Genomic DNA, 14,105 nt, shown 5'->3' with positions numbered 1-14,105 from the left:
ACACTATTAGTGGCTTTTGTAAAGTCTTTCTTTGTGTAATAACCATTTAACTTGCCCCAGTGGGACACTGACTGGAAAACCAGAATCAGAAATTAAGGATTTGTCATGAACTGAATATTTATGCCCTCCCAAATTCACACGTTGAAACACTAACCTCCAAGGCAATAGCATTATGCACACCTATAATTTCAGTACTCAGGAGGCTGAGGCAAGAGGATCGGAAGTTCAAGGCTAACCTGGCTATGGACGTGAGTTTAAGGCCAGCCTCCGCTAAATAGGAAGCTCCAGTCTCAAAACAATAATGAAAACAAACAAATGATATTATTAGGAGGTGGACCTTTGGGAAGTGACTAGGTCATGGGGGCAGAGCCCTTATGAATGGGATTATATAGGAATAAAAAAAAAGACCTGACAGGGCTGGGGATTTAGCTCAGTGGTTCTGCGCCTGCCTCGCAAGTGCAAGGTCCTGCGTTTGATCCCCAGCACCAAAAAAAAACAAAAAAAAGACCTGACAGAGACCCCTTCTGCCTTATGGGATTAGAATAGGAAGACAGCTATACAGGAGGAAGTGGGGCCTGCACTTCAATCGTAGACTTCCCAGCCTCCAGAATTGTTGCTGATAAGTAAGCCACCCACTCTGTAGTAAGCCTGAGTGGACTTAGACAAGATTCATTAAATTTTAGAATAACAAGGTCCTTAGATCTTTAATTCATTAAACAAGACTTTGTTAAGTTTCTACTTTGTGCCTCATACTCTATACTGATTCATGTAGTTCAATCTCCTCATTATACATATCAGAAAGCTGAGGGTCACACAGTCATTTCAATGCCAAGTTCATCCAAATGACTTGACTTCCTTTCCTGGATTTTTAAAATCCCACCAAGCTGAAAAGAAATTCATCTTAAGTTGTAAGTACTAACTTAAATCAGATGATGAGTTTAAGAAGAGGAACTCTCATCAAGAATATCACAGATCAGGGGCCGGGGATTTAGCTCAGCGGATCGGTGGCCTGCCTTGCAAGTGCAAGGACCCTAGTTCAATCCCTGGTACCAAAAAAAAAATAATAATATCACAGATCAAAGAACAGCCTTTACCACTACAGAGTAGAGGAATAAATAACTCTTGAAATTCATAATTATATAGTCATTGCTTTCAGAATTATTATCCTGGATCAGTAGCAGTGAATAGGATTGAATAGATCTATAAACCTTTACCTATAATTACAAAGTCTGTAAACCATAAGCCCCCCACCTTAAATAACTCATTTGGCAAGAAGATATAAATTTACCAAAAGCTACAAAACCTTTCCTGAAAAGATAAAAATCAATGAAGTCTTTATTAGCCGGGTGTGGTGGTGCACGCCTGCAATCCCAGCACTTGGGAGGCTGAGGCAGGAGGATCACTGTGAGTTCTAGACCAGCCTGGGCTACATAGTGAGCTCCAGGTCAATCTCACTACATAGTGAGACCCTGTCTCAAAAAAACCAAAAAAAAAAAAAAAAAAGTCTTATTTATCCTGTTGATTATGAATATTCATACCTTTTGCTGTGGAGGCATCAGTATTTTTCCTAAATCCCTTATATGTGGTTTAACATAATTCACAGAATTCTGAATTCTAAAAAATTCTAACCCCAATAGTCCTAATACAACTAAATATTATAGACCTATCTTACATTTAAAATACATACACCTCAGCTCAGAATTGTAAGAAGGAATACTTTTCGTCAATCTCCAGGTAAGATTAATTGCACTGAGACTTCACTGTTCCCAGACTAAGTACAACTTTCTAGTTCTACCAGGAGAACTTTTTTCTTTTTTTAAATTAAACCCTAGGATTCACTGTGTGAATCAATTTGTGAGTTAATTTGAGGATTTGACTTGGTGAGTCTCCTCCCTGCCCATTAACCAAGTGATTAGTGTTCATGTTAGTTTTGTGGAAGCTCTGATGGTAAAGTGATTTTCCTGCATTATCAGGTGTCAAAGCAAGGGATGACCATGAACTATGGCCACACCATAGATGTCCAACCTAGGGGCGTTTGTCCTTTGCTCTGTTGGTCATGAACCCTGCTGCCCCCTGGATTTGTGATATTGGACTCAATTGCTGACTCCACGTGGTTTCAGTAATCTTCCACAAATCTCTGCCACTCCTTTTCTAGCTCAGATTTTGCAGTGAGCCTTTCACTTCTTTGCAGTGAACATAGTCCCACTATGTTGTTGGACAACACTATTTCATTTATAGTAAGGAAAACACAAGGAACAGAATCACTTCGCCTCCTTCCTCTCAATCAATGGCAAGTCTCTGGTGTCTTCCTTAATCAGAGTCTCCCCCCACCATCCATCCTACCATATCTTCATCCATTGATTAATTTCTGATTTGTTCTTCTGATTAATACCGAGCATTGCTAAAGCTCTGCTCTTTGAAAAAAAAAAAAAAATGGACTCTTTAGCAACAATTAAAATGCCAGAGTTAAATACTAAATGGTTTTTGGAAGAGATCAGAGCTACAAAATAAAATGTAAAATGTTTGTGTGTATAATTACATAATATAATTTTATGTAACTAAAATTTTAAATTTCAAATAATTGGGCCTGGGATTTGCACAGTGGTTCTGCTGCCTGCCTCACAAATAAAAGATCCTGAGTTCGATCCCCGGTACACCCCCCAAAAAAAGAGTCCTAAGCTGGGTGTGGTGGCGCACACCTGTAATCACAGCACTCGGAGGCTGAGGCAGGAGGATCACTGCAAGTTCGAGACCAGCCTGGGCTACATAGTGAGTTCCAGGTCAGCCTCAACTACATAGTGAGACCCTGTCTCAAAAATTAAAAAAAAAATTTTTTTTCAAATAATTACATTTCTTATTTGTATTCCAGGTATTATTGTACTTTGGGGGGTGTCCTTTAAAACAGGGTCTTACTTTGTAGTTCAGTCCCTGAACTCTCTATGTAGCCCAGGCTGGCCTCAAATTCATGTCAATCCTCTGCCTCAGCCTCTTGAGTACTAGGATTACAGGTGTGCACCACCAAGCCCAAATTTTTCCATTATCAAAATTTATCAGTCCTGATATCTGTCTCATTAGGCACTAGCCCTTTATTAAAGTGAATCTTAAACCTGATAAATTAATGAGAAATATTATTGGTTGGTAATGGTACAAATGATATTGTCCAGATCATATTAGTTTTTTGTTTTGTTTTAACTGGGAATTGAACTCAGGGTCTTCTCACTCAGCCACATCCCAAGCCCATTTTTCATTTAAAAAAAAATTTTTTTTTCATTTTTTAAATTTTTGAAACAGAGTCTCACTAAGTTGTCCAGGCTGGGCTCAAACTTGTGATCCTCCCGACTCAGGGTCATGAATAGCTTTACCCAAGGAAGCAATTAATTACTTCAATTACAGTCAATAGATACTGAAAGAGCAGATACATGTGCTTAGTCCAGTCCCTCCCAAGTCTTGTTTTATGGACCCCGGTCTCTGTTTATTTTGAGGGGGTTTTTTGTTTGTTTTCGGTGGGTTGGTTTGATTTGGTTCCAGTTTGGGAGTTTTGTTGTTTGTTTGTTGTTGTTTCTGGTTTTTTTTTTGGTACTGGGGATCGAACTTGAGTCCTTGAGCTTGTGAGACAGGCCACTGAACCGCTGAGCTAAATCCCCAGCCCTATTTTGTTTTGTTTTTTGTGTTTTTTTGTACCGGGGATCAAACTCAAGACCTTGCACTTGTGAGGCAGGCAGGGGAAACACTGAGCTAAATCCTCGGTTATTTGTTGTTTTTTGAGACAAGGTCTCTCTTAATTCCATGCTGGCCTTAAACTATGTAGTTCATCCTGGCCTTTACCTCACTGTGATCCTCCAACCTCAGCCTCCTGAGTGCTGGGATTACAGGCTTGCCCCACCACGCCTGGCTTTGTATATTATTCTCAATGTCTGCAGCACTTCTAATCATCTCCTCTATCCTCTTCTTCAACATGGCTAACTCCAGTTTAGCCCTCTGTTCTTAGCTTCCCTAACCTCTACACTTGTTTAGTCTGTAATAACACCAACTTTATAGTCACTACTTACTTAGTGGTGAGTCTTCCCTGATAGAATGCAGGCCCCTGTGAGAACAGGTGCCATGTCTGTCTAGATCACAACTGTAATGCAAGAGTGTAACATACTGCTTAACATGCAGGGCTGAGAGGAAATGAAGACACCATCACCAGTGAGAAGGAAGCAGATCATTCTGTTCACCAGATCAGATGGGAAGAAGAAACCCAGATAGAGAGAGAGCCCAAGTTCGGAGAGATTAAGCAAAATAGGCCACAGTATAGCAAATGAGCTGCCCTTGCACCAGTCTGGCCAATTTCTAATGTGCTTCCACCAGTGCTTAGCTTGGTGGGAGCAATGTTCTCTACATTGGGAGACTGAAGCAGGAGGATCACTACGAGTTCTGGGCCAGCCTTGGCTACCTAGTGAGTTCAGGGCCAGCCTGAACTACAAAGAGAGACCCTGCCTCAACAAACAACAACAACAAAAAAAAACTATATAAATTTGAGAGAAAGTATTAAATGCCACAATACAGTTTCTATAAACATATGTCCATTGCAATCAATATAGGTAACTTGCCAGGTATGGTGGCACACACGTGAAATCCCAGCTACTCAGGAGGCTGGTGCAAGAGAATCACAAATTCAAGGCCAGCCTGGGCAACTTAGCAAGATCTTATCTCAAAAAAATAAAATGGGGAATGTAGCTCAGAGCTGGAGGTGGTGTGTGTGTGTGTGTGTGTGTGTGTGTGTGTGTGTGTGTGTTGCAGAAGGAAATGGCAAGTGACACACACATAAAGATGAGCTGAACGGAAGTAAAATCATAAAAAGTTTATTTTGTCAGCAAAGGTCAAATTGCACTCAAAAAGGCAGTGCCAGTGATCAACCTCCTATTGGGTTGAAGCTTCTTCTTTTACAGGTTCTACATCTATGATCTCATCCAGGTGGTTACATTTCATTTCCTCAGTTCACATTACCCATGTACAACTTGCAGTAGTAAGACAATTAACGTTAACCCGGATGTAACAATTCTTGTAGTTAGGGAGTTTACCTCAGGATTCCTCTAGCTGTCTGTTCTAGTGCACAGGAAGGAGGTGTTCAAGGTTAGGGATGAGGCCACGTGTCCCACTTCATGGTCAGTGCTTCTGGTGTCTGTTAATCTTGAACTAAACAAAGCAGATCGCTGTTAGAGATAGCAGGAGTTGTTAATCTTGAACTAAACAAAGCAGATCGCTGTTAGAGATAGCAGGAGTCATTTTACATTTTCCTAATATTTTGTAGGTTTTCAGATACTTAAAAAAGTTCTCTGAAGTGTTTGTAAATGGGGAGGGGGGAGGGGGTGAAGAGAGGGCCGGGACAAGGGGAAAAAATGAGAACCAAGACCTGTCATGTAAAGGCACAACATCCCAATAATGAATGTAACTGTATTGTATACCTAGAATGTACCAATAAACTCAATAAAAAGAAAAAAAAATGCTAAAAAAAAAAAGTTCTCTGTATCATGTGTGTCTGTGTCTGTGTGTGTGGTGTATGTAACTAATATATCAGAACTTTACTAGTCTTGGTCCTGTTTGAATTCCCAAAACACCTTCTGCAGTGAATAGCATGGTGCCACTCTTAATGTTGAAGAAACTGGGACTCAAAATGATTTAGTGACTTGCCCTTAAAAGAGATCAAGAATGCCATCTCAAGATAGGCAAATTGTTGTACTGACTATCTCAAACTGAAATCACTTGAGGAATTATAACTTTGACAGGATCATTGGCTTATCTCTTCCTACATGCAGTAAGATGTAAAGACTATTTGGGGAGAGATGGCTTTTACATAACAAGGCAAAAAAAAACAAAAAACAAGCCTTCATTACCACATGCTGGTAATTGGGGCTTCAATGAACCAAGAAGTAAACAAACCAGGAAGTGTTCTAATCTTCCACGAGCTTTTACATGCCACATTTCTTATATCTCTTAGTAACATCCCGAAAACTTATATCCTAGCACAGATAGCCATTTGTCCTATCATCGCTTCACAAATTTATTGTTCTTTGTCTAAGAAGTATAAAAGCATCATGCTTTGGGCATTTCTTTGAACTTCACTCTTACGGAGATCCTCATGTGCATCTAAATTTAAATGTTTATGCTTTTCTCTTGTTAAATCAGTTCTTATATTGTTTCTAGATCCAGCCAAAGAGCCCACATAAGAACGAAGGGGGAGTTGTGGGGATCTCTTTCCCCTACAACCTCACATAACTTGTAAGTAGTAAAGTCACATATGTGTGACCACAGAGCCTGCATTCTTTCAACTGTGCTGTCCTACCTCCTTTAAACAAAGAACTATGCCTAACAGATGAGAACAGCCCATGTGAACAATTACAGAACAATGAAGGAGTAAACAATACAGTATTGAGTTTGAGAGTCTGAGGAATTCACAAAAGGGAGAGCACTATTTGAGCTGGCCTGGTGCTGAAAGACAAGATGTGCAATAGGCAGCATTTGAACAGGGCCCCGGAGGATGTAAATAGGGGCAGCTGAGAGGAGACAAGCTCTGCAAACCAAGAGCAAAGCAGGAGGTGGAGTCGGTGTGAAACTTGGTCTACCAAAAGTGAGGAATGGACTGGGGTGAAGAGGAAACGGAAAATAAGACAATTCAAAGGGAACGTAAAGTAAAACTTGATGGAAGGAAATACACTTGATCTTAGCCAAAAGGTTGAGAAGCGATGGTGGAAGGAAATAAAGGTCAAGAAAAAAAGTGAAAGCTGGAGACCGAGACTCTTTACCGAGGAAGATGGTCATCAGACACAGGAAGAGAATATAATGGGGCCGGATCGTGCACGTATTTAACATATACAAAGACAGCTTTTGTGCTTTGTGAGTGAGTGAAGCCAGGAGATGCGTGATTTAAATGGTACAGGTGATTCTAGACAGTATCTGCTATGAGGTGAGGGCATAGTCACCTAAGAATTGGGAGCTGGGGTCTGCTGATCCCTCAGCCCGTCTCACTTCCTGTATATGTCTCACAGTGTGAGTTTTCCACCGTGAAGACTGTGATCTGATGTTGAAGGAAAGAGAATGTTTTCACACAGTATTTGTCCTCAAGGCAAGCAGGCTTTTTCTTCCAAATGAAAGGAGCAAGGAGAAGAGAAGAGGAAGGAAAGAGAAGACAAACGGGGTGGGAGGGCAGCCACGCTAGAGGAAGCGTACACTCTGTACAGTTTGTTCCTCTGACGTTAGACCTAAACTGCTTGTAGGAGGCAACGTCTCTACAGCTGACAAGGGAAAATAGCCTTTAGAAAGGTGATTAAAAGAAAACTACTTATACTAGTTTAAAACAGTAAAGGAAAATATACAGGCTTATCCAACTGTTAAGCCTGTGTGTGTGTGTGTGTGTGTGTGTGTGTGTGTGTGTGTGTGTGTGATCTTCAGGCCAGACTTTAAGAAAATTAGTGGTTTCCGGGCCAGGGATTTAGCTCAGTGGTTCTGGCGCCTGCCTCGCAAGCACAAGGACCTGAGTTCAATCCCTGGTACCACAAAAAAAAAAAAAGAAAAGAAAATTAGTGGTTAGCTGGGAATGTAGCTCAGTGATGCAGCGCCTGTCTGGCAAGCATGAGGCCCTGAGTTTGATTCCCAGTACAAAAGAAAAGAAAAGAAAAGTAGAGGTCAGTGTGTGATAGGCAAAGGCCCAGTGATGACAAGATCTGAAGAAATAAAAAAAATTGGCATTGGGGCTGAGAGGGGTAGAGGTCGATTTCAAAAGGTCAGAATTATCCCCTCCAGCTTCAAAAAGCTTGGAATAAGAACGCAGCCCAGCTGTTTGGTCTCTCTCTTTCTGCAATGTAACAAACAGGCAGATGATTGACTGACTAAACTGAGGGCTGGGAGAAGAAAGCTAGAAATTGCCCAAGCTGCTATAAGGTGAGCCCAAGAACGGGCAGGACCAGCATGAGCACACTATTTTATCCTTTTCTCCCAATCAGTATCTTACACCTAGGGTGGAAGGACCCTTGAAAAAGTAGTCCCGGTCTTTTCCAAGACCAGAAAGAAAATAGAAGACTGGAGGGTGAGGAGTGGGCATCCCACACCCAGAGTACGGAAGGCTGCTGAAGTTCTGAGTCAAACCCGGGTGTTCAAGGGGAGAGATCCACTCTGAGCTCCATCTGCCTCCTTCACAATCTGGCTAGCAAGTAAATAAACCCAGTTACTTTAGGCCAGCAGGTCCATCTTCCTGCCACAAGTATACCTGTATTTGTTTTCTGTGTGTACTTTTCTGTGTAAGGGACCAACATTCACATTTGTCTGAGGAGCCATTTATCACTGCATTGCTCTTACTGTGCCTTATTAGCTTTATTCTCTGCACCTTAGCAAAACCTCTGCCACTCTGAGGCACAATCCGGGGCCTTTCAACAACTCTTCCCAGGCCCAGGATCTCTTGGGGCTACTGACTCTAAAACACAACAGTCAGTACTCCACCCTCTGGACAGCAGGGACCAACGCAATGCGTTTCTTTTCTCTTTACTTCAATCTCCCTCCCTTCCTTCCTTTTCTGTCTTCCTCCCCCGATCTCTCCTTTTCCCTCTTCTTTGTTCATCGGTTCCCCTTCCCTGTCCTAAGCTTAGTTAGTCCTCTGGCTTTACTTGGACACTGGTGGGATGGAGTCAGAATACCAACCCAAGGAACAAAGACGCAGAAAGGCACGTTCTGTTGCCACTACGTCTGGCCCACCTGCTACCAACCCCTTCTGTGTCCCACTCAGGCCTCTGAGGATGGATGTCCCCCGCGGGCTGCTGGCCATCCTACTGGTCTTCCTATGCTTCCTCACTGCCTGCGGTCACCTGGCACTTGAGGAAAAGCCTAGAGATGACAGAAGCCTGAGGAGCAACTCCTCCAAGAACCTACTGGATTTCCCCTCTGTCTCTATTGTGGGTGAGTATCTGGGCCTGAGGACCATTCTCTGGATCTGGCCCACGGGGTGGGGCTGGGGGCGCTGTAGGATGGATGCCAAGCCTGTTCCCCAAGCTGTTAACCAGGGTTCATTGTCATAGTCATAGTGTCTCCTTGCTCATTCTGAAAAGTAGTTCTAGGGAAACACGTAAGGTATTCCTTGATTCATTTGGTTTGGGAAAGGCCTGTATACCATCAATCTAATATATAACTCAGCATATTAGAGAGCCCAAGAAAGCCTCAAGTTAAGATGCTTGGTGAACGTGGCTTCACTTTACATTTCTGAAACTAAGTGAGTCACAGAACTCCTATCACTGGCAACAAACTTGAGGAAATGCCACAGAATATAACTAAGCCTGGAATGAACCGGTCCTGCCATACCAGGTTTGAGGTTTCCTGCTCAGGAAAAACCTAGAGCCATTAGAGCCTGGCCTTGGAGAGCTTCTACCTGACTTCACCTGATACTAATAACAACGGACATGTATTGGGGATATGATTCAGTGGCAGAGCGTGTGGTAAGCGTGCGCAAAGCCCTGGGTTTAATCCTCACAACTAAAATAGTAACAATAATAATAATAATAATAATAATTATTGATGTATATACTATATGCCGGGCACTGTGAGGTGGACACTGTAGGGTTTTGAGGAGGGTTGGCAGGATCCGGGATATAACCCAGGGCCTCACGCCTGCTTCAGAGTTCCTCGTGCTAGGTAAGTGTTCTGCTGCTGAGCTACATCCTCAGCCCTCTTTTTTTTTTTTTTTTTTTTTTTTTTTTTTCTCCTTCCCTTTTTTTTTTTTTTTTTTTTTTTTTTTTTGTACCAGGTATTGAACTCAGGACCTTGCACTTCTGAGGCAGGTGGCGAAACCACTGAGCTAAATCCCTGGCCCTCGTCAGTCCTTTTTGAGACAAAGTCTCACTAAGCTACCTAGACTGGGCGTGAGCCTGAGATCTGCCTGCCTCAGTTTTCTAAGTTTCTGGGACTACAGATGTGTGCTGTTAGGCCCAGTTGGCCCTGTTTTTATTCATATCTTACAATTTTGAGGCAAGTAAGGCTCACAAAAGTTAAGTAAATAACCTAAAATCCCAGTTCTTAGTTGCCAGTGCAGGTTTTCAAACACAGGCAGATTCTGCATTTAACCTCAAAACTAACCCTTTATTGCATTGGCTCTCCTTATAAAAAGAGGATATTTTCTAGACCTATCAGGGAACAAAGGCAGGCAAGAAAGGGAACATCAATTTCTTGACCACCTTTTGCCAGACATTTCACTTTTTAAAAGACCACATGTATCCACGTAGTATAGAATCTTTTTTACAGATGAGAAAACTGAGTTTCAAAGAGGATAAGTAGGGGCCGGGGATTTAGCTCAGTGGTTCTACCAACTGCCTTGCAAGTGCAAGGACCCAAGTTCAATCCCTGGTACGGGAGTGGAGGAGTTATGTAGGTTACCTAATTCTACACAGACGTTACATGGCAGAGTCAGATCTGCCTGGCTCCAAGTTCTGAGAAATAGAAAATAAGTAACATAGGTATATCCAGACTCAAGATACTGGATCAGTTTTCTTTCTTTTTTTTTGTTTGTTTGTTTGTTTTGTTTTTTGAGATAGGGTCTCACTATGTAGTTGAGACTGACCTGGAACTCACTATGTAGCACAGGCTGGTCTCGAACTCACAGTGATTCTCTTGCCTCAGCCTCCCGAGTGCTGGGTTTACAGGCATGCGCCACCACGCCAGGTCTGGTTCAGTTTTCGTAATGCCCCAGTGTTCTTGTACCTGCCAGATTATAGACTAAAGAAGGGGGCTCTGGAGCTATCAGGATCAAGGGCACAGGCATAGTTGCCATAGGCAGGTGATAGAACCTCCTTAGATTTCCCATCTGCCTTCCCTCAAAGGACACTGGTTTCAGTCCCTTGCTCCAGCAGCAGCCAGGATAACAAGAACCTGCTTGCTTCAGTCCGCAGTGTGATTCATCCAGCCAACACCCGGCTCCTCTCTTCCACCCTGAGACTTCGCAGGTCCCCCTCTGCTCCTCCTGTTTCACTGCAGTTCAGGGCCCCAGAAACATCTGGCTTTGCTCTTTCTGTCTCTCTTTGAAGCACTGAACAAGAAATCCAAAACAATCAGCAGAAAAGAAGCAGAAAAAAGGAAAAGATCTGCCAAGGTAGGCCTGGGAGTCCTCATTGTGGGAATGGGATTGGACTTGAAGGGGAGGATCTGCACCTGTAGTTTAAAACTAAGTGAAAGATTTTTCAGGCCTGTACTAGCCAAAGAATTGAAAATTACCCAAAGGCTTCCTGGTCCCCTCAGAAGCCCAGAGAGCTACAGCTCACTGAGCAAAATAGTTTATCTGCTGAAAAGCAATTTCTGATAACAGAAATTTCACCGTCACTCATTCTTTTGAATGAATACAATGTTTCTCAAAGCTCAGGCTTTTCAGAACCACTTCTACAACTTTTATCATATTTGAAAATCAAAACTTAAAAAAAAAACTATGATAGAAAGCTTGTATAACTATAAATAGAAGGTAATGATAGGAGGCCAGGGATTTAGCTCAGAGGCACCATGCCTGCCTGGCAAGCACAAGGTCCTGAGTTCAAAAGTAACAAAGTGAAAATATGGAGGGCTAGGGATTTAGCTCAGTGGCTCCACTCCCTGCCTCACAAGTGCAAGGACCTGAGTTCAATCCCTGGTGCCAAAAAGAAAAGAAGAGAAAAGAGGGCTGGGGATTTAGCTCAGCGGTTCGGTGGCCTGCCTTGCAAGCGGCAAGGACCTGAGTTCAATCCCCAGTACCACAAAAAAAAAAAGAGAGAGAAAAGAAAAGAAAACATTGTTAGTGAAATCTAGCTGGATGGCATTATTGCTTGCCGAAGACTCTAAACGTGAGGTCTGCAGATAGAAAGTGTTGAAGAAGAATTTAGGACATGTTAGTACTAAACTGAGCTTCTCAGGTTGAAACAACCATTTTTCACTGTATGACTGACGGTCATTTAATCATCAGTTACCACCTAAAATCATGCCCCCCTCATACCGACTCCCACACTTTGGGACGTGGAATGAAGCACTGCTGAAATGTACATATTAATCCTGTTTTGGTGTGCCTTGGTTTACCAGATCAACTATAACAAGAATGAGCAGATCTGATGACCGACAAGGATATACGACAGACAGATTTTACCTACTAGGCCCGGGGGCATAGAAAGTGAGCAAGAGATATCCCTGCTCTAGTGGAGTTTATATTCTTGTGGGAGGAAAACAGCAAATAAATCAGTAAAACAGGTAGAATCAATTCAGATGATAAATCTGTGAAGAAATAAAGCATGAATGAAAGAGTAAAGGGAAGAGTCTTCAGAGAAGGTTCAGGGAAGCACTTTGGGGGGCGCTAAGGACTGAACCCAGTGATTTCACACTAAATTACCTCCTCAGTCCTTTTTGTATTCTTTATTTTTGAGACAGGTTCTTGCTAAATCACTAAATTGCCCAGGCTGGCCTCAAACTTACCACGGCCTCAGCTTCCCAGAGTGGCAGGATTACAGGAGCACACCACCCCCTGGCTAGGAAGCACGTGTAAATAAAAACTTGTAATCTAGAGCAGCGATGTCCAATAGAAACAATACATATATGATTTCAAATTTTCTACTAGTCACATTTTTAAAAAGTATTATGAAAAGTTATATATATTGGCAGGGGGGGCACCAGGGATCGAATTTAGGACCTTGCCCTTGCAAGACAGGTGCGGCGCCAGTGAGCTAAATGCCCGGCCTCTTTTTAATATTTTATTTAACCCAATATATTTAAAATACTGACGTTTCTACATGTAATCAATTTTGGGCTGAGGATGAGGTTCAGTGGTAGAGTGCTTGCCTATCATGCGCCTGGCCCTGGATTCAACCCCCAGCACACAAAAGAAAAAAACATGTAAGCCATTTTAAAAGTGATTGAAATATTTTATTCCTTTTTCATGCCACGTCTTTGAAGTCTGGTGTATATGGAACAGCACCTGTCAGTTCCAACGCTAAATCTTCAACGAAGTGAAACGTGGTCTTAACAAAACAATAAACTTGTACTTAGTAGGGAAAATTTTTTTACATCGCTTCAGTTTTAAAATAAATAAAATAGAAAAACAGGTTCCTCAGTTGACCACTATCCACAGTATTCAATAGCCACGCACGGCTGTGATTTCTAATGTCGGACAGCCAGCAAAGCATGTCCCGGGCTAGGGGACAAGCGCGAAGGTTCCTCAGCAGGGGTATTTGCTGTGTTGAGGGGCAAAAAGTGATTGAAATATTTTATTCCTTTTTCATGCCACGTCTTTGAAGTCTGGTGTATATGGAACAGCACCTGTCAGTTCCAACGCTAAATCTTCAACGAAGTGAAACGTGGTCTTAACAAAACAATAAACTTGTACTTAGTAGGGAAAATTTTTTTACATCGCTTCAGTTTTAAAATAAATAAAATAGAAAAACAGGTTCCTCAGTTGACCACTATCCACAGTATTCAATAGCCACGCACGGCTGTGATTTCTAATGTCGGACAGCCAGCAAAGCATGTCCCGGGCTAGGGGACAAGCGCGAAGGTTCCTCAGCAGGGGTATTTGCTGTGTTGAGTCACAGAAGTCCGCTGGGACAGCGGAGTAAACACAGCCTGAGAAAGTTTCTATTTTATTCTAGGTGCAAAGAGAAATTACTGGTGTTGTTTTAAGCAGGGATGTGGTACGATCATAAGTCTTCCCTCTGGTCCTTCAGTACACTGGAGGATAGACTGTAGGTGCCAGAGCGACAGAGGGTCTGGCCCAAGGTTGCAGCGTGGGAGAAAAAATGGGGGTTGGGGGGCGCTGTGCCCTGATGTATTAAGAAGTCGGGGATTGCGGACGGACTGGAAGCCAGAAGACTAAGTGCATAGTTTAAAACCGGAGCTGAGTGGGATCCTATAGGAAAGATAGGGCCAGCACTGGGCCAGGTGAGTGGATGGGGAAGGAGGTAGAGGGCGGGGAGATCAATTTGGGGGAGCGGGAAACCCTCCGGGATGCCCTGAGGCACGAGTCCAGCCGTCGGTGGGCAGCCGGGTAGGGGTGAGGGGGCCAGGACTTCCACAGCCCCAAGACTTTCCGGGCAGAGATGAGGACTGACGGGGCGGGCATGGACGACTGGCGCAGCCCCGCG

General features: G+C 42.9%; 1 protein-coding gene across 1 annotated transcript; it reads left to right on the top strand.

Annotated features, from left to right (window-relative positions):
- The first annotated feature begins 6,200 nt into the window (after positions 1–6,200).
- Positions 6,201–14,084, top strand: Asip (agouti signaling protein). The gene is given in 5 exon segments (XM_010628382.3): positions 6,201–6,261; positions 8,759–8,928; positions 11,043–11,068; positions 11,070–11,107; positions 13,614–14,084. Coding segments are annotated over 4 exon segments (255 nt in total). The 5' UTR covers positions 6,201–6,261; positions 8,759–8,768; the 3' UTR covers positions 13,645–14,084.
- Positions 14,085–14,105: the final 21 nt, after the last annotated feature.

The sequence above is a fragment of the Fukomys damarensis genome, unplaced genomic scaffold (assembly GCF_012274545.1).
Source record: "Fukomys damarensis isolate Sample0158 unplaced genomic scaffold, DMR_v1.0_HiC HiC_scaffold_22, whole genome shotgun sequence".
NCBI lineage: Eukaryota > Metazoa > Chordata > Mammalia > Rodentia > Bathyergidae > Fukomys > Fukomys damarensis.
Note: the sequence above shows the minus strand (reverse complement) of the source record. Positions and strands in the feature narration are given on the sequence as shown.